The sequence below is a fragment of the Juglans microcarpa x Juglans regia genome, chromosome 8S, assembly GCF_004785595.1.
Source record: "Juglans microcarpa x Juglans regia isolate MS1-56 chromosome 8S, Jm3101_v1.0, whole genome shotgun sequence".
In the NCBI taxonomy this organism is placed as follows: domain Eukaryota; kingdom Viridiplantae; phylum Streptophyta; class Magnoliopsida; order Fagales; family Juglandaceae; genus Juglans; species Juglans microcarpa x Juglans regia.
The window spans coordinates 7,788,844-7,810,094 of record NC_054609.1 but is presented as its reverse complement, the minus strand read 5'-3'; the positions used below and the strand labels follow the sequence as shown (position 1 = coordinate 7,810,094).

The 21,251-nt window shown below is 30.4% G+C and overlaps 2 protein-coding genes across 2 annotated transcripts; one reads left to right on the top strand and one right to left on the bottom strand.

Annotated features, from left to right (window-relative positions):
- Positions 1-6,346: 6,346 nt before the first annotated feature.
- LOC121244992 (protein BRASSINAZOLE-RESISTANT 1-like) lies at positions 6,347-8,671 on the bottom strand. The gene is made up of 2 exons (XM_041143255.1): positions 8,230-8,671; positions 6,347-7,234 (listed from the first exon to the last, which is right to left on the bottom strand). Exons 1-2 carry the CDS (start codon positions 8,467-8,469, stop codon positions 6,542-6,544), a joined length of 933 nt encoding a protein of 310 aa, XP_040999189.1. The 5' UTR covers positions 8,470-8,671; the 3' UTR covers positions 6,347-6,541.
- A 6,241-nt stretch (positions 8,672-14,912) lies between these two features.
- LOC121244991 (NAC domain-containing protein 96-like) lies at positions 14,913-20,793 on the top strand. Its single transcript, XM_041143254.1, has 7 exons — positions 14,913-15,046; positions 15,116-15,341; positions 16,157-16,403; positions 17,243-17,469; positions 17,570-17,737; positions 18,421-18,736; positions 20,024-20,793. The coding sequence occupies exons 3-7, from the start codon at positions 16,244-16,246 to the stop codon at positions 20,305-20,307; spliced, it is 1,155 nt and encodes a 384-aa protein (XP_040999188.1). The 5' UTR covers positions 14,913-15,046; positions 15,116-15,341; positions 16,157-16,243; the 3' UTR covers positions 20,308-20,793.
- Positions 20,794-21,251: the final 458 nt, after the last annotated feature.

Genomic DNA, 21,251 nt, shown 5'->3' with positions numbered 1-21,251 from the left:
TTTTATTCATTTTTTTAACAACTTTAAATATATATTTTCTTACAAAAAAAATACATAAACTGAAAGATATTCACTTACTCAATCAGAAAAAAATTTAAAAGAAACAAAAATGTCAACGTCAGTCATCTATTGATTCAAACAACATTATCCTATTTATTTATGAATAATATTACTATGCTACTAGTACTATTATTTCTTATTACTATGAATAATAAGTATCCTATTATTTGTTTTATCTTCTTATTTTAATCGGTCATATATTTCATTTTTTTTATTTTTTTACTTACTTATTAAGAAAATAACTATTAATATATTGATACTTTTTTATATTTTTTAAAAATGTTTAAAATATTAAAAAATAAAAATAAGAAAAATTAAAAAATAAAAAATAAAATTTTGCCTAAGAGGCATATTCAGCGATCATTACTGGACAACACCTTAGCAGCACTCTTTATTTATTTTAAAGAAAAATATTCGAGATTTATATATTTTAAAATTATAAATATTACTTTTAATTGAAAAATTCTAACCAGTAGCCGATTTTATTTTCTACACCACACCGGTTTAATTTTGTCCATGCCACGGTTCAACTGATCCAAAATCGCAACACCCGTCATTTTTCTCTCACATATCTCTCCTCCCTCCGATCCTTTCCCATCTTGGCTTCAACAAGCTCGCCACTATCGCACCCTCTCTTTCCTACTCCACCGCCTACACGGCTTGACCCGGTCCCTACATTCTCTTCGCTCCCTCTAATTCATGCATCTCTTGCTCCATCCCAAGCCACCTTTAAGATCCAATGTTTTTAATACTGTTTCGGTCGATGCATTGAAACAAGATATTTCAGTATTAGTACTGTTTCGGATACCGTTTCAAAATAGTATATATATGAATAAATTATATTTTAAAATAATAGTTTATATATGAATAAATTATATATAAATATATATATCTATAAATTATATATAAATATATATCTATAAATTATATATAAATTATAAATAATCTAATCTGAATTAGGGATTTAAAAATGAGCCTACAATTTAAAAAAATAAAAATAAAAATAAAATAAAAGCCGAAATATGTATATAGGCCGAAATCTAATATATCGGCTGGTACAGGCCGGTGATACTGTCAAAATTTTGATTAGTACAAAACAATCTCCTTTTCTGTACTGGCTATCCGGCCAGTATGGCTTATTTCGATTGTATCGACCAGTATGAAACAATATTTAAAACCTTGCTAAGAACACATTGCTCCTGGCCTCACCGTCGACTACTTCTAAAAGTTTTACTTGCAATACTAGGATTGAGACGTTGAGCCCAGGCTGATGCATTACCATCACCTCCGACAGGTCAAAGAACTATTTCTACACAATGTTTGTTTCTCTTAATTTTGTTTGGTTGTTGAGAAAAATTGAGAAAAATAGTGTATTACGGTTTCTTGTTTAGCTACTTAGAAATTGTTAAAAAAAATTAAATATTGGTATTAGTTTTTTTTTCTGAGCAGTACCAGTAAAGTTCAATGTTTGTGAAAAGCTCGACTGTTTCTAGACTTTTGTTTAGTTGATGAGAAAAATTGAGAGAAAGTGTATTACACAGTTTCTCATGCACCAAGGGGACCAGACTAGGGGAGAAGATTTTCCCATGCGTTTCGTATTAAAAAGAAAAATAGTTGTGTTATTTATAGTTATTTTTACGTATTTATTGTGTACTTCACTGATGTGATTGGTCAAAACAGATATTTTATATTAAAAAAATGATACAGTCAATCACATTAGAGAAGTGCGTAAAAAGTATATAAAAGTAACTGCACATAAAATTTTTAAAAAAAGCAAAAAAGCCAAGCTGACAAATCGATGTGCTGTATAGTGGCTGCCATTTAGACTTGATCATATTATCACTAGAATTTTAACAAATAAGACATTAGATTTCTCTGCTTTTATATAATCTACATATATAGAATTATATTTACGAGGTTTTAAACAAATTAAGAATATAATTTTCTCTCTTTTTTTTAATAATATTAAAGAAATTTTTTTTTATTGAAGTTAAAGAATACTACAAGAATAATAAGTATGAAATTATTCTTGTATTATTTAATAATGGATCATAATTTTATTTTCACAAACAGTCCATTAAATAAAACGAATCAAGTCAAACTTAAGATTATTCGAATTGATTTCGAACGGCTAGTCGAGGCCACCTAATCTTGCCAATCTCTTTGCATCTCAAACGCGAGACTTGCAATGTCATTGAAGTGGCAGATATATAAAAAATAAAATGATGATGATAATTGTTAACAGTTAATTTAAAAATAGCGCAACAGGTTGAAATGGTAGAAAAATTGTTTCTGATATGCTATGGCTAGTCGGGCCTTGATCGGTATAGTGTGAAGCTCCTGACAATTGTCTAGTGCAGCTATATAGTATCTGTGCGTACATCCATGACAAAGAGTAAAAAATAAAGAGACAGTGATACATATATTTATATGGTTCGGTGTAATGTTTTAGTCTATAAGAGTTTGGAAAGAGAAAGATCTACTATAATATGTTTATTTTACCGTCTTTCATAGTCTCTCATTCTTACTGTATATTGGAGATCTAAGCTCTATCTTCTAGTAAAAATCCTATTGTTGGAGTCTCTATCGTGAAGTTAAAGAAGCTGGAGGAGAAGTCGAAGTCCGTCCCCTTCTAAAAGTCACTTGGAGGCTCCTTTTTATTATCTGATCCTCTTTTGGTTTATGTTTACTTTCATCTTCTTTACGTCACATCTCTATTTTTCTTTTGACACTATTTTCCCTCCTCTACTTTTTGTCCTCTCCTTCATTTTCTGTTTTTTTCTTCTTGATGAGACCTCTCCACCTTAGACTAGGCTTGAAAACCAGTATGGGCTAGAATATTTTATCCACTCCAATAAAAATGTATTTACATAACAATGTATTATTTTTGTAAGCTATTTTACAAAACGCCCTCCATTTAAAATATAATTATATAAAAGATTCTAAAACAGGTGTATCTTTTTTATTTTACTTTCCTTCATTCAGCCACCAAATTCAGAATTAGAGAAAAAATGGCAAAAATTTTCTTAGGTTATGTATTTTATTATAAAATACGGTCAAAAAATGGAAAAATATAGATTAATATCCTCTCGATTTTATTTGAAATCGATAATATCTAGCTAATTTTTTTTTTCTCAAAGTATCTAGCTAATATAAAATATGATATATTTTGATCGGCGTATTTATAACCTCTAAGAATTATTAAATCAAATTATCAAAATGTCTAATGTTTTCACTAAATGAGAATTATTCATTTCAAATAAAATAGAGATAATTTACTCACCAATTGCAATAGTTTATCTGCCCTTTTTGCCCCCTCTAACTTCAAATTAAAATATTATGAATATTCTTTTTAGGTGTCGTTTGGATAGTGATTTGAGATGATATGAGTTAAGATAAAAGTTAAAAGATGAATAAAATATTGTTAGAATATTATTTTTTAATATTATTATTTTTTATGGAATTGAAAAGGTTGAATTGTTTATTATATTTTGTGTAAAAATTTAAAAAAAAATTATAATGATGAGATGAGATGAAACATTTTTACTATCGGGTCAAAATTCTCCTTTAAATCCAAAGAAAAAAGAAAAAAAAAAAATTAGATCGATCACTTAAGATTTTTCTTTGTTTGATGTTTCCTTTATTCTCCATATCCTCCGTTGTAAAGGAAAATATTGAATATACTAAGTTTTTAGTATGGAATATATGTCATCTTTCACTATCATGGGCATGCTTCATTTATCCCAAGGTTTACATATATATAATGTTAAATATAATTTAAAAAAAACTTATAAAAAACTTATTTCTCCACATGTATATGCTAAAAATCATGAAATTTAAATTTTAAAAGAAAACTAACAAAATGAATTTTGTAAATAAAACTGTAAGTATATGTAGTACTACTTATATATATATATATATATATAGAATTGAAAATGTTGAATTGTTTATTATATTTTGTGTGAAAATTTGAAAAAAATTATAATGATGAGATGAGATGAAATATTTTTACTATTGGGTCAAAATTCTCCTTTAAATCCAAAAAAAAAAAAAATTAGATCGATCACTTAAGATTTTTCTTTGTTTGATGTTTTCTTTATTCTCCATATCCTCCGTTGTAAAGGAAAATATTGAATATACTAAGTTTTTAGTATGGAATATATGTCATCTTTCACTGTCATGGGCATGCTTCGTTTATCCCAAGGTTTATATATATATATATATATATATATATATATATATATATAATGTTAAATATAATTTAGAGAAACTTACAAAAAATTTATTTCTCCACATGTATATACTAAAAATCATGAAATTTGAATTTCAAAAAAAAACTAATAAAATAAATCTTGTAAATAAAATTGTAAGTATATGTAACACTACTCATATATATATATATATAAAGAGTATTGATAGGTTCACAAAATAATCACAAAAACTACTTTATAAACTTATGTGATATAATGTGGTGTCAAATTTATTTTACATAAAAAAGTTTTACACTTTAATGTATAACGTCAAGCTATATTAGTTTATGAGATAATTTTTTGTGAGAGCAAATATTTCCTTAAAGAAAAAACTTTATGGGTTTTTCGTATATTGAAGTACGCTTATAGTAATGAGGAATATTTGGTTCACAAAAATATCTTGCAAAAGTAAACTCTTAAATAAATGTGATTTATTGTTATTTGTCAGATTGTAAACTTTTTTTTTATAGTAAATCTAACGAATCATATTTAATTATATCAGCGAAGTTTAGTTCTATGGAAATCTCTATAGTAATTTTGGATTTGATATGAAAGCTACACATTAATTTGCTTAAAAGCATGCCAATATTTGAAACCAATTCACACCCATAATAATAATAATAATAATAATAATAATAATAATAATAATAAAAGAAGAAGAAGATAGACACATGATTATTTTTACATGTTTTTTTTTAAATGCATTTGCACTTTTTTTTAATATATAAAAAAAAATATAAATGTACTATGTCGATCTAAATACATCGTCCCTCTAGCATGACCATATTCATATATCATTATCCCAAAAACAAAAAACATGCCACGAAGAGGCAGCCACATGCCTCAAACAAGAATGAAAAGACTTGGGTTGTTCAACAGATACGGATAAGACCGGACCCATCCCTTGCAGACAGCAGAGAGTGGTCTCACCACGCAAAAGGTCTCCCTAACTTACGACGGCTGTTTCATATTAATATTCTCTTCTGTCGTTTATGCATGAAAATGGCATGTCGGTCCACGCCATTCTAAGGCCAACACTTTAGATGGGCCCAAAATAATACGTTTGATTATTAAATTTATTTTAATTTATCTCAATTTATTATTATAATTTTTTTAAATTTTAATATAAAATATAATAAACAATATAATTTTTTTAAATTTTAAAATAATAATAATATTAAAAAATAATATTTTATTATATCAACTCAACTCAATTCAACTTTTAAATACAGCACAAAAAATCGATCCATCCAAAAATTAAGAACTTTCAGCAGACATATGAACAGAACTGTGTTTTTCAGGTTGCTATCTGCTAGATCTCCTGTTGAAGTGGTGACTCAACGCGAATACAATTTGAAATAAACAGTTTTAGATTTGATGAAAATGAAATTTAGATCAAAACAGATAATTAGATAAGATATAATTAATAAATGAATTAATTACGAGTCACCTCGAAACCCACGATCAACCTGCGTAACACAAATAAGTTTTATTTACAAATTCTATGAATGTTTAGTTTTAGGAAAATTCTTTAGTATTTTACTACTTAATTATTAAATTTTTTTTTGTTAATATATAATTTTATTTTATGAAAAATATTAATTTTCTTAAATATTGTTGGTTTTTATATTGATCATAAAATATTTTATTATGAATTCAATTATAATTTTCAATAATTTATATATTTATCATTGTATTATATATGAAATTATATTAATTGAGTAAAAATAAATATATAGATGAGATCAACCCATCTATATGAAACAGATTAACACGAGCTACACGAATTGTGTTCAAGTTAATCCAATAAAAATGTTTATATGAATCGTGTTATGATTTTAGAATCTGACATGCTTGATTAGATTGGTTGTGTTCAAACTTATCCATATAATTTAATAATTATGATTTGACACGATACGAACATATCCCGCAAATAAAAATTTCGACCCCTACGGTAATTCACCAGGTGATACTTTGTTAAAAACACCCCCATACAATTATGTTTTTTAAGTTGTCATCACCTATATAAAAAAGAATAAAACAAAGTTCTAAGTTTGAATCACAATCTGATAAGACAAGTTTGGTTCAAAGATACACAATTCACAATGATATGAAATTGAGTCACAACTGCAAAATGCAGTGGAATCCCAAGCTGAGTAAACCATGAACCATCAGAATCTCTATTTTCATCTATTTTTTCCATAACCGAGATAGGCATTCAACCAGCTGAACTAGTTCTTAGCTTTCCCACTTCCAAGTGTGAGCTCCAGATCATCCAATCCCATATCATGAATCCTCTCTCCGACCCATGGCTTAACCTGTCCAACCCCAAAGTCGAACTCTGTACCTCTTCCCCTCTCATTGATCACATTGGGAACAGTTTGCAGAGTAGGAGGTTTCATTAGGTTAAATGTTGGAGAGGTTGGCACTGCTGCTGCAGAGAGCTTAAACGCTTGGAAGTTCATCCATTGGCAAGTATCAATGGTGGGCGAATCGGACTCATTGCATTCCGGTATGGTAGCCGGTGTATGAAGGTGACGGTGAGTTGGGCTTGCAGGGGCGGAAATAGCATCAAATGGGTAATTAAAAGAGGCCATGGATGCTTTGGCAATGGACTCCCAGTTTGGGATTGGCTTAGGATTTCTTGAAGTTGGTGATGAGAGAGGAGGGGTTACAGGGGCGCTGTTTGAGATCCGAAGAGGAGGGAGAGATGAAGGAATGGCATTTCGGAGAAAGGGAACGAGTATAGATGAATTGTTAGCATCGTTGCGGGAAGGGCTAGGGAAGGAAGAGGAGGAGGGACTGACTTGGTATGATGGGATTGGGCTTGGGAAGGCAGAAGATAAAGGACTGGGATTTTGAGAAGAGTATGGGGTGATTTTGGTTGAGGTGCCTGCCATATCACTTAGGGGCCGTTTGCATCCCTGTATCATACCAAAGTGAGGAAAAAAATTACTAGCTGATCTTAGATATTACACAAGTGTTAAAATAAGAAAAATTGATTTACAATTTAAGTAGTAGCCAATCATCTAAAAGACTGCTGGACATAGGGGCCATACTATATTGAAGATCATTGTTGTAGCCAAACTAAAACCATGGTATAAATGAAATAGTTCAAAATATTAAACCAAAAGCCAGGTATAAATCGAACATGTGCACAAGATAAGAATGCTAAACCTCTTCTCTTACAACCAAATTGTTATTCAGTAAACTAGGTGTAGCTGGAAATTCTTATTGTCTGATTAGTACACGCTTACCACTAAGACACATCTCTTAACATCCCATAAGTAGCAGAATGATATGTAAACATATATCAAGAAAGAAATGGTAGTCTAGTACACATAAATTTGAGGTCAAGCTCTTGTCTGTAAAATTTATCTTCAAAAACTATTAATAGCTTCTTTGACTACATTTCCTTTCTAAAAATCTTTCTTGCTACTGAGGAATGGTTAATCCACAAACTGTAAACTGATGTACTATGAATTCTGTCACTTGTTCAGTACTCAAAACTCGCTCCCCTATGAAGAGTGAAGGAACATAGTCATTTAGGGGGAAAAAAAACTAAGCTCAAAGAATGGTACTTTACTGGTAAAATCAGCATTGCAGATTCATACTAACTGAATTAATAATAATCTGGGAGGTTCTCACTGATTTGGAGACTCCCAGATCAAATCCCAGAAAATCCCAGAAACAAGTTGAATCCAACTAATATAACCCATTTGTTCCCAAAACATGATCTAACTATAAAACAGACAACCGGAATGCATGGCATTTATATAGATCTAACGGACGAAATAAGCCCACAAAAGAAAAAAGAAAGAAAAACATACGCGGAGAAAAATATTGGTGAAGAAGAAAAAAGATGAAAAAGTAAAAGGCGGTTTTGGGGTTGGAGGGGGGGGGGGGGGGGGGGGATTACCTTGCGATAGGTGGTGCCGTCTTCTTCGACGGTCCAGCCAGCTTCGGCGCAGAGAGCCTTCAAGACCTCGTTGTTGTCGCAATGTTTGGGCAAATTGTAGTTACCCTGAGCTCTCAGCCCAGTGTAAATCTTCGCAGCTATGGCTCTCCTCCTCCTTTCTCTCCTCCGGTTGTTCTCTCTCTCCCTCCACGACGGCTTCCTCCTTGACATCGTAGCTGACGTCGCCCCGTCTGACGTCATTTCCCGGCCAACCCTTTCTCTCTAATCTCAGTGTCTTGGGGAAGCGTGGGTGGTGCGTCCCAGATGATTAAAACCCAGGACACAGAGAGAGAGAGAGAGAGAGAGAGAGAGATGTGCTCACGAGGACTGCGCTTGCCTTTCTTCTTCTTCGCTGAATGCGTGGAAGAATCACTCTCTTCTTTTTTATTCTATTTGGAAGGGCATCAGACATCAGAGCCTATTTATTATTTTTTTCCCTTTTTCCTTCTACGACAAACACAGCACAGTACTGTACTGTACTGAATTTTGTTGTTTTAAAATAGAAATTACGTTATATATAAGCGTGGAGTATTAAGCATTGTATAAGTTTTTTAAAAAATTATTTTTATTATTAAAAAATTAATTATTTTTATGTAAATTTAAAAAAAAAAAAAATTATGTAGTACTTTATAATTATATCTGATATTACTCTTATTTATTTTTAAAAAAATATATCATTTCGAAATATTTCCCTAAGCTTGAAAACCAATTCGAAGCTTCTAAAAGCACAAGTACAGTTATGTAAGAAATTTACCTAATTTTAATTAATATCTCGGTTTTTATTTAAGTCATTAATTTTATTTAAAATGTGTCTCATATATTTTTTTTACACTATAACACATAAGTTCTTTGAGTTGCTTATATTCCTTACATATTTTATATTAATTCTGAAATATGAGGTATATTCTACAAAATTTATTTAACAATTAATATTGTCTACAAGCTTAAGGAGTGAGATGAAATGAAAATTTTGTAAATAGTAATAAAATAATAATGGTTTATGAATATTAATGAGAGAGTTTGAGTATGTTTTATGGAGTTTTAGGAAATGAGAGATAAAATGTTGAATAAAAAATATTATAAAATTAAAATATTGTTAGAATATAATTTTTTAATATAATTTTTGTTAAAAATTTGAAAATGTTGAATTATTTTTTGTTTGAAAATTTAATAAAGTTGTAATGATTAATTTAAAAATATTATTATTTGAGTGATGTTTGAGAAAAATATAGAATGATATGAGATGAGAATTTTGGTATGAAATAATTTTAAAATTCAAAAAAAATATTTTTAAGGATTTGAAGATCTTAAATAGAAGAAAAATAAATATATAAAATTAGTTCTATATATTCTATTATTTTTGTAAATTTCTTAAATAATATTATATTCTTTATAAATATTTGATTTGAAGAGATCCTAATTCCCAATTTCCCCGTCTCTCTACTTCCATTGCGCTAAAGTTCTAGATAATCATCAGATAACCAAATTATTACAGTGAGTGGGACCCGCAAAAGGACCGGCCGTTTTATAAGTGTCACTTTCTTACTTTTTTCCTTTTGGAGTCAAAGAAAGATTGATTCTGAGAAAAAGTTTACAGGCCTTAGGGCCTCTCTGATGCAGTGGAATAGGTCCGGCCCAATTCAAATCCACGCTGCCTCATTTGAAGTAGTTTAGATTCAAAGATTAGTTGAAATAGATTGAAATAATTTATAAATAGTATAATAAAAATTGAATTATTTATTATATTTTATGTAAAAATTTAAAAAAATTATAATAATAAGATGATATGAGTTGAAGTGAATTTTAAATACAAAAGAGGTTGTTGAACATAACTGATAAAAAATAATTTTATCAATCACTATTTATTATCTCACAACTCATTCTATAAAAAATATCTCTATATCTTATAAAAAAATAATAGTAAATATAAGATGTGAGATGTAAGAATGAATAGTGACTACTAAATGAGTAAAATTCCTCGTAACTGATAACTTTTGCATTTCTTGTTGAGTAAATATGACAGATTGTGCAAGTATTGAATTTTTTATTTTGAAAAAAATGGGACACACTTTTAATAATTTTTTTTAGATCTTATATTTATTTATTTTTTCAAATGAGTATACGATATTTGCATAACCTATGACTGCAAGTATCATTTTTTATATTTGATATTCCTTCTTTTGCAAATGTCAGATGGACTTCCACGGTATATCATTTAGAACAATGATATATACAAACTTTTTATTAAATTTTTAGTAGGATCTACTTTTTATAAAAGAGAAAAACTTACGAAACTTATGTATTTGAGACTTATTCTTAATATTACTTTATAATTTATAAGAAATATTTTTTAAAAAAAAAATGATACGCGTGATTTAAAAAGTTTTGGTACCGAGTATTTCTCCCGATATCAATTTTTTTTAACTTAATAATTAAGTAAATATTTTTTTAATGATATAATGAATTTTTGAAACAAAGACCTTCTCAACAATGTCGGGAGGTGGCTCTAGCACTGCACCAAGAGGCCAAGATAATATTTCGAAAACATCTATAAGGAAGGGTTCCGTGTACGAAATACCTTCGTCCAAATTACATGGTCCCCTCGGACAGGAAGAGAAGAATCTTTGACTTTTGGTCAGAAGTATAACTCCCCTAATTCAGGCTGCATTTAAATATTAAATTGAGTTAAAATGATTAAATATTATTAAAATATTATTTTTTAATATTATTATTATTTTAAAATTTTAAAAAATTAAATTATTTATTATATTTTATATTAAAATTTTAAAAAATTATTATAATGAGTTAAAATAAATTGAGATATGTTGATGAGCTAGTGCATGCGGTTTGGAAAAGGTGAAAAAGGAATATTGCTACTCATATAAGGAAAAAATTACTTTGCATTTGCATGTTTTATTTAATAATTAAAGAAGTAATTTTAAATGTATTAAAGTATTTTTTATTTTTTAAAAATATTTAAATATATTAAAAAAATATACCAAAAAATAAAAAACGATCAAATTGAGAGATTACTCTGGACAACAAAATAGCCTGAATATAAAACGAACTCCTCTAAGCTAAGGCCTCGTTTGTTTTCATAAAACATCTCATCTCATCTCATCATTACAACTTTTCTAAATCTCCATACGAAATAAAATAAACAATTTAACTTTTTTAAATCTCAAAACAAAAATAATATTAAAAAATATATTCTAACAATATTTTATTTAACTTTTTAACTTTAATCTCATCTCATCTCTGAAAATAAATGAGCCCTAAGATAAAACTAAATAAGCCAAATTGGTCAACACAACATATCTTTTAGGACTCGCCATGCCAGATTGGAGAATGAATGCCATGTATTCTTTGGAGGATGCTCAAAATGGGTAATTGTAAGGTTTACAGAAGAAAAATATTTATAAACTGACGTAGAGATAATACATCATGTCGTGTTCATCAATTTATTTTAGTTTGTAAAAACAAGTTTTATATAATTTTTTTTAACTAAACATTTTTATCTCTTACCACAAAGACCACCTTTACTGTGAAATCGACACTTATTCTAAAATATTAAATTGATGAGAAGTGATAGATTTTATTATTGAGAAATTATATTTGCAATCGTGAAATGCACAAACACCGCGTAATTCTTTTAAAAAAAGAGTAAATACGGAACCTATATAAAAAAACTAATTTTTTAATAGTAAATCTTATTCCTTTTCAAAACGATTGTGTAGTATTTGCACGCTCTACGACTATATATATTATTATTCTTTATTATTTTTATTATGTTCTTAATATTTCAACTCAATGAAAATATTGTATGAAAATAGTTTTACTCTAATATTATGTAAAAATACTACTTATTTTCACTAGCTTAAAAGTATGCATAGGAGGAGAAATTACACTACTTGCATAGCATGAAAATCAAGAAACGTGCTGTTGGGAGCCCTTTTACGATGGTGAAGATGTGGCCAATGAGATAGATTGTTGATTCCATGATTGCCTAATGGCAAACAAGCAACCCAAATAAAGTATTTTGATAGTAATATATATATATATATATATATATCATATTATCATTCTATTTTGATCATATTAAATAGTATGTATCATATTTATTATTATTAAATAATAAAAAATTATGTAATAAATAATTATTTAATAATAATAACTACCGTCATATTATATTTAGTAGGATGAAAGTAAACACCTGTCGATATATAAATTTTTGAATAATAAAAATTAAAATTAAGTTTTTTTGTTTAAAATTTTGATTGCAGAGAATAGATAATATAACGAAGAGACAAACAAAAGATTTTTTAAAATCAATGTTTTGACAAGTTACAGAGAAGTTAAAATAAAGTGTCTTAAAAACAAGGTTTGGACACTCGAGGTTATTTATTTATTTATTTATTTATTTATTTATTAATCATATATAGTTAACAAAAATATTACTATTACCCCCCAAAGGAAGAATTAAATATTGATGTTTGAAAAATAAAAGGCTCAAATATCGACGTCGAGGACAAATTACAATTTGCCACGTCACCACAACTAAAAAAACTCTGCCAATTAACATCTCTCATGCACGATATAATAATCAAATGACATATCAAACAAAAAAGAAATGATATTTAAATAGTGTGTAAATCTCATACTCCCTTTAAATTCATAAAGATAAAGTCATCAAATAATGTGATTTCGTGTTGTCTCTTAGATCTAATGTAAAGCCAAATCAGTTTTGTATTTATTTTTGTGTAATTTTTTTGTAATTAAAGTATTTTTTTTTAAATAGATAAATTTTAACCTATATAAAACAATTATTTTTTTAATAATAAACCCTTTTTTTTTCGATTAGAATGTGCGGAAGTTAGTATCCTAAAACTATACTAGAAATTAGTACAAAACAAAATCGTAAAAAAAAAAAAAAAAAAGTCATAAAATAATCTGATCTCGTGTTGTCTGTTAGATCTAATATAAAACCACATCAATTTTGTGTTTATTTTTATGTAATTCTTTTGTGACGATAGTATTTCTTTTTAAAAAATAGATAAATTTGTGACTTATATAAAAAAAATATTTTTTTAATAATAAATTCTATTTTTTTTCAAATAGAATGTGCCGAAGTTATGTACCTTAAAACTATACTAGAAATTAGTCCAAAACAAATTCGCAAAAAAAAAGTCATAAAATAATCTGATCTCATGTTGTATGTTAGATCTAATGTAAAGCTACATCAATTTTATGTTTATTTTTATGTAATCTATTTTTTACTAAAGTATTTCTTTTGAAAAAATAGATAAATTTCTGATTTATATAAAAAAATTATTTTTTAATAATAGAACTTGTTGTTTTTTGAATAGAGTGTACGAAATTTACTTATCCTAAAATTATACTAGAAATTAGTCCAAAATAAAATCGAAAAAAAAAAAAAAAAAAAAAAGGATCACAAAATTGGGAGTGTGAAAATAGGAAGGTTCGGGGCAGGAGCTGGATTTCGGCATCTTGCTTTTGGCAGTCTGTCACTATCGTTTCCAAACCATTTTGGTTGAAAAAGTCATGGGGTTTGGTGGATAAAAAAGCTCAATTCCACAACTTATATTGCTTTTTCCCATTTTTTATTTATTTTTATTTTTTTTGCCACAGTATGCATGAAAATGAAGTATCTACACCTGTCCCAATTTGGACAACATGATTACTGAGAATATTCAATCCATTACTTCATATGGAGTCTAATAATAGAAAGAGTAAAGAGATAATTACCTATATTATTACCTTTTGGGTGAAAACATCTTAATTTTTAGATAAAATTATTATCTTATTTTTTAATACAATTTTTGCATCTAGGATGTCTAAATCCAACTATATTATAAAATGATCAGAACAAAACAACTCAATAGAATCGAAATTTATTTGAAAATTTTAACGTCTGGATAATGAGATGGAATGAGATGTTATGAAATAATTTTAGATGAGTTGAATAAAATATTATTAGAATATTATTTTTTAATATTATTATTATTTTAATATTTGAAAAAATTGAATTGTATATTATATTTTATGTGATAATTTAAAAAAATTATAATGATAAAATAAGATGAGATGAAATAAAATAATTTCTATATCCAAATGAGCCTGAAACTCAAATAAAAATAACATTTTATACCATATACCAGATCGAATTTCTTTTCTATACATAGTTTATAAAAATAAATAGAGTGTTGGTTAAACATGTTGAAATCTTAACAATTTACCAATTTTAAAATTTCTCAATTAAATACATATAAAAGTAATTTCCATATTGTTATTATTATTATTCTTGTTTATTCTATTTTTAATATAATAGTTTTTGGAGTGTGCCACCCTTATCTAAGATTTTGTTTATATTCAAACTCATATCAATTCATCTTATCTCATTATTATAATTTTTTTAAATTATTATATAAAATATAATAAATAATTTAATTTTTTAAAATTTTAAAATAAATTTTTTAAACTTTTATATGAAATATAATAAATAATTTAATTTTTATTCGAGTAAATATTACCTCTAAATTCAAACAACTCTTCATTCAATGCATTTCATCGTTAAAATAATAATAATAATTAAAAAAAAAAAGGCAGTCAGTGTCACTCAACACTCGGCATCCTCAGCCTCTATAAAATGCCAAGGCCAGGCCTCCCAATTTACGCGCTATTTCTTGGTGTTGAGACGGAGGAGCGAAGTAACGGGAGCGATTCATCTTTGCTCATCCGTCGCTACTCATCTTAGCAGGTTCGAACTTCGCCGATCGCCTCTCTAGCCGCAGATTCTCCCCCTTTAACGCCCTTCGTCTCTGTGTAGAGACGGACGAAGCAACATAAGCGATTCGGTTTTGTCGATCCGACCGACGGGCGTTAATCGTTTTGCAAGCTTCAACTCAACTGATCGAACTTTCCACTTTTCCTCTGGAACTGCGATCTCGTTGTTCTTTAACTGCCGGACACCCTCTAACGCGCTTTGTCTTTTTGGTGAGACAAAAGGAAGCAACAGGAACAGTTCATCTTTCCTCATCCGTCGCTATTCGTCTCGCAAGTTCAACTCAATTGATCAGATCCTCAATTCTGATTTTATCTTATCTAACTTCCCAAGTTTCCCGTAATTCCTTAAAATTAGAACTCAGATTTTGGTGTTATTTATCCTCGTTTTTTCTCTTTTTTCTTTTTTTTCTTTTTAGAGACTCAGTAGGTTAGGATTCTTATGCGAAGCAATCTTGTTAGAGTCTCAAGGGCATGTAATTTTATTTCCGAGTACTTTCTGACGGTCGGTAGCGTTGGGTTAAAGAATTGTTCATTTTAGTTTTTGATCTCTTGAATGCACACAAAACACGAGAGAGAATCTTAAGACTATATATTCTTTTTAATTGAGAGGCGATTAACTATTTCTCATTAACTCATCTTTGCTTACTATGTCTGAATTTAACTATTTTCCCAGGTACTGCATATTTCTGTTCTTGAACTATCCAGGTGGGGTGCTGTTAGCTAAACAGCTGAAAATTTGTCTGACCGATTAAAAATCTGAACTTGAGATTTTGTTTCCAAATTCCATTCTTAAAATTTAGAGGTTTCATTTTTGTATTTTTTTGCTTTTCTTTTCTCTGTTGCATCCGGTATTGATCCCAAATGGACACAGTCCATGGATTCCACATGCTGCTCGTTAATGAACTTTGAGGTTTACTTGCTTGCTGAAATTAAAAGAAAATATTTTCCCAGTTTTACAATACTCTTCTTCTTCAATAATCATCATCATCATCATCATCATTATTATTATTATTATTTTTTTCTGAATTGTAATTGGCAACTTGCTACTTGGTATTTGACCACCCATCTAATTAGTTATTTTCTTTGCCAGATTGACGAACCTTTCTTTTGCCATCTAAACTCCGAGATTTTGGTCGGAATTTTGTTTCCCATCCTTTTGGATTGTCTTACAATGTGTTCTCCAGCAGTTGCCTCTCTGGGAGATTTAAAATCAAATTGTACTGATGAGGAGCTCTTTCTATCTTTCGAGAAAATGATCTCTGGATCCCAGTTCCCAAACAATGTGATAACAGAAGTAAATCCTTTCCTGTACAGGCCCTCAAATCTACCTGGTAAGTGGCATGTTCTTTTAGATCATCATATCTTGATAATATGTCAGCTATTGGTACTTTCATATCACCCCCTTTTCTCTCCGACTATACGTCTCTCTGTTTAATGCCTCTTTGAACTCTGTCATCTTATATTTTGGTTGGGCTGAGGAATCACAAGCATACACTGTTGTGCATCCGTAGTATATGTCTAGATAGTCATTTTTCATTCTTTGCTTCCAAACTTCTATCATTTAGCTGCAAAGATTACAGTCTTGTTATATTCTTAAGTCGCCATTTTGGTTTCTCACTCTCGGGGAAAAAAAAAATCTATCTAAATGCTTGTATTGCGACGTCTATGCTAACTATATGCAGGGCTTGACTTTCATTTCTTTCTTGATATCTAGTTAGTGGGATGTTAAGAGCTGTGTGTTAGTGGTAAGCATGTACTTTGGAGAAGAAAATTTTCCAGCTATACTTAGTTAACTGAATAACCTTTGGTTGTAAGAGAAGAGGTTTAGTATTCATATCTTGTGCACATGCTCAATTTAGTGTAAATCTCTAAATCTGATTAATGTATTTCTGGCTGTTGATTTTATGTTTTGAACTATTATATTTACACCATGGTTTTAGTTTGGCTGCAAAAATGATCTCCAATTTAGTAATGCCCCATATCAAGCATTCCTTTAAATGAAGGACTACCACTTAAATAGAGCATATTACTTTTCTTGAACATAGTGCATAATACTAATGGCATACTGCTGCTTTTCTTTGGGAACATCGGTTTCATATAAAATGCCGGGCCTGCTTGGCTTAATAATGAAAGAAGCTTATGAAGTTAGATGGTAATTGGATATATTCAGATGGAATTTGGTTTTTCATCTGCTCTGAGGAGATAAAAGATAACGAAGTTGGGTTCTGGAAGACCAAAGGGAATGCTTGTGAAATTTTCTCAAACTCTGTCATTACTGGTTTGAGAACTACTCTCGAATTTTATGAAGGCCAAGCTCCTCATGGGTGTAAAACTGATTGGGTGATGTTTCAGTACAGAATATTGCAGAGAGAACCAGGTGAAGGCAGCAAGGCAAAGGTATTCTATGGAATCCGCTGGCACTGTGATGAATGTCTTTTTCTTTTCATCATTAACCAAACCTTCCATTCAACTGCCAGTGTGGTTGGATAATGTGCAGGAAGCAAACTTCTTATGCAGAGTCTTCCTTGGTGGTGAGCAAAGCCAAAACCATGAAATGGAACAGAAACTGGCTAGCAGTGGTATTCAAAATGAAAATTATGTTCACCCTGCTAAATCAGTTGCTGCTGAAAGTAGTATTCGACAAAGTTCCACAAGCAAGCCTCAGGTACGTCAAATTTAGCTTCCTTGGCCTTCATGTCTGGCAGCTTGGGTTGGATATTGCAGCCTTATTAGTTGATGGTAGACATCAATATTTACATATATATATGACACTATTTAGTTAGTAGCTGGTATTGCATGAATTTAATGGGATTTTTTTATAGGTTTTAATGGGGATCTTTTAATAATATTCTGAGTTCTTGGCTTCTACATAGGGGCCCGGTGATTTCCTTTTTTGCCTTCATATCATCATTGGTACATTTCTCAGACTACTCAAAACCGCTATTACCAAATGCCTCAACCAAATGAAGCAATGAAATTATTGGTTAGCAATCATTCTTCGAAATTGGGAGAATTTCTGGATTTCTTATATCTGAATCATACACATTTAAGCTGATTTTGTTTTGCTTTTGCCACAACCTAAAAATTTATGCTATGCATGATTTTTCATTACAAGGTTAGATGTTTCCCTACTAGAGTGACAAGGAGAATTCTGGTTGATAATGCATTGAGAACATAGGTCATTCTTTGATGTATAGAGAAGTCTCGAATAATATTATCTGTTGGTTATTACTGGGACTTCAGCAAAAGATACTCCTTTTGTTTCCGTTTGTGGTTGTTGGTTTCTTCTTTTTGGGGTGGATTGGGGGAGGTTCTCTCTGAATGTTGAGGCGTAACTACATTTTGTAGGTAATCGAGGATGACAGCACGAGCAGCTTGGCTTTGGCAGAGAGATTTCCAGAGCCTTGGCTAGAAAATCTGCCTGAAGTAGATTACCTTTCTGGAGGTGATTACATGGAGTTATTGGATCTTGATAATCCAGCATCGCCTTCTTCAAGTTCAGAAAATTCCAGTTGCGTGACCATGTCATCAGATGGATGTTTTGATTCATTGGCTTTGTTGCAAGACATAGAGTGTGGAGATAGCCAGAACAACTTAGATTTGAAATTCGCTGTCTCTTCATCACTCAGACCAGAAGAGGGCGTCATGTTTCCACCCACTTCAGGTCTGTAAATATTTTAACCAGTCTTCTGTTTCATGTTATCTGTTGGTGTCTTGATTATAATTGTTATTGTTATTATATTTCTTGAAATAAAAATGGACATCCTTTAACCTTAGAATTCTAGGGTAATTTCTTTAAATATGGGATTATGGTGTTTATCATAGAGGATTTTATTGGTTATTTATATGCTACCTTAAAAACCTCAGCAGTCACATGGTTTTCAGATTTGTGAGTTTTGATTTTGGTGAACATCGCTCTTTAGAATGTGGCATAATTGCTTAGACTATTTGATGTATAGCAAGTATATTTCCTTTCCAGTCCAATGGGATTACATTCTGATTCGAGAAATTTCTTTTCTTTTCTTTTCTTTTTTATAACTGGAAATTTCTTCTCTGTCGTGTGACCTTTAGATATCATTCTTGTTGTATATGAAATATTTTCGGTCAAAATTTGTTGCCTTTTAGTCCTTGATGACAGTTTTCTGGTTGGAACTCAAAGATCAAGTATTACCTTAAAAATTTATGTAAAGACAAGTTTTCTAGGTATGCTCAAGAAACATAATACATTCTTAGTTCTAATTTCCTCAACTTGTAGTTAACTATACAGCACCAATTTGTCGAATTCATAATGTAGTACTGTTTGATACTGAGGTTTAGAACTCTGGTCTTTCGCTAAATCCAAGTGCTTGTCCACAGCAACTAGGCTTCCTGAGCCCTATTTGAGCCATTTCTTGTAGATGTCATTGGGATGTCAAGTGAGAAAGATATATGTGCTTTTGGTGAGATTGAGATTTCAAGTCCTTTCTTTTCAATGCGTGCTAAGTAGGTGTGTGATCTATTGCAGTGTAACCTATCTATTAGTTAGTGCTGAAATTCTTGTGTTTCTAGACAAGTATACCACTCTTGTAATTAACATCCATGCTTACACTAACCCCTAGGGGTTGGCTCAAGTGGTAAAGGCCTTGGTCTTGGTGGGATGCTCATTCAGATCTAAGGTGCAAACAATTCCTAGGGTCCATTGAACTGGTGGTTTTTTCCCTTAAATTACCTGAGGTGCACTTGCGGGAAACTCCTTGCCGAGGGCCTCTGCACTCCCAGGATTAATTGAGACACTATTCTGGGACACCACCCGGTGCCAATAAAAAAAATCCATGTTTGTGTTTTTGTGAAGTTTTCCTTCATTGCTGTAAACAGAGGAGAGAATCCTCCTACCTCGATTTATGCTGCTGTTTTCTCTAACAATTTTGGCGGGCATATACATTAGTCAATTTATTTTATGTTTGCTCTGTAGGATCTCTTGTTACTGGTGGAAGAAACATGTTGGCACCTGAAGAAATCCTCAATACTGATTGTTTTATTCCAAAATCAGCTGCATGCGGTCAAGTCATAGATAACAGTTTCAATCGTGCCAGAAAAAATCAGAAGACAAATTTTGGGAATGAAGGTCCATCATCAAATTCTCGCAATGTGACTGCATCACTCAATAGCCATCTAGAAGCTCCAGATGGGGAAAACAGGGCTGCTGTTGACAGAAAGAAAAATTTTATGAAGTATCTGTGCTTTATGGCATTCTAGATCTTCCTAGAGGTAATACAGATAGCATTCGTGTATAACCCATTTCAGTAGGAAGTAAATGGATCGAGATTCCCTCAAGTTCTGGCCTCAAGTCAGAGAGAGAACTTGAGGGAATCTTTTTCCGAAGTGAATTTATGCATTTTTTAGCAGTATGGTCCAACATCAGCAAGTTCATTGGCCAGGAAGTCTATTCTAGCAAGGTTGTGGCAACTATGTATACCAGGTTAGCTAATAAGAGCAAAGGTACTCAGATTAGGTGTCATTTTATATTGAGGCAGGAATTGGACACTAATTTTAAGGAAAACCAAAGGTAGGAAACTGATTTTCTTATCTTATATTCTAGGAGAAGAATGGGAGCTCTTTCTGCCGTTTCTTGTTGTAAGCCACTTGTATTTCTTACGAACTTGTGTTTTTTATTTGCTCTTCTTTTGGGTGAGTGCTTTTGTTGTACTTGATTATTGCTCTATAAAGCAGTAGATAAAAATTTGTTGTGCATCCTTTCTGCTTTACGTCCTCCTTTAGAATTGGATTAAATGAAGGCTAATTTTGTAAAAATTGGTTTTCATTTTGATTGAAGTGGCATGTTTGTATTGGTTGGTTATGAAAAAAGAGTTATAGGTATATCATTTCCCTGATGGAAAAACTGAAAGTGAAAACATGAAATTGTTTTAATAATCTCTTAAACTACACTGAGTAGTACATTAATTTAGGCTTTATTTTTTTTATTTTTAACTGCACTTGTAATTATATTAATAGACATCAGGAAGGAGTTGTGTATTCCCATTGCTTCTGGCTGAATGGCTGCAGTGAGAATGGTCTCGGCTATTGGCTTACCTACCCAAGTTACCAATAAATTTGAACATTTGTTGAGGAAAAAATTCTATTTATCATCCTCTACACCACACACTAATATATGATTTGTTATTTTTGCCTTTATAATTAAA

Excerpts from the sequence above, each read along its gene's own strand:
- LOC121244992 (XM_041143255.1), bottom strand. The coding sequence starts at position 8,469 with ATGACGTCAGACGGGGCGACGTCAGCTACGATGTCAAGGAGGAAGCCG. Across the intron at positions 7,235-8,229 it reads ACGGCACCACCTATCGCAAG|GGATGCAAACGGCCCCTAAG; the intron begins GTAATCCCCCCC and ends GGTATGATACAG.
- LOC121244991 (XM_041143254.1), top strand. The coding sequence starts at position 16,244 with ATGTGTTCTCCAGCAGTTGCCTCTCTGGGAGATTTAAAATCAAATTGT. Across the intron at positions 16,404-17,242 it reads CAGGCCCTCAAATCTACCTG|ATGGAATTTGGTTTTTCATC; the intron begins GTAAGTGGCATG and ends GGATATATTCAG. Across the intron at positions 17,470-17,569 it reads GTGAAGGCAGCAAGGCAAAG|GAAGCAAACTTCTTATGCAG; the intron begins GTATTCTATGGA and ends GATAATGTGCAG.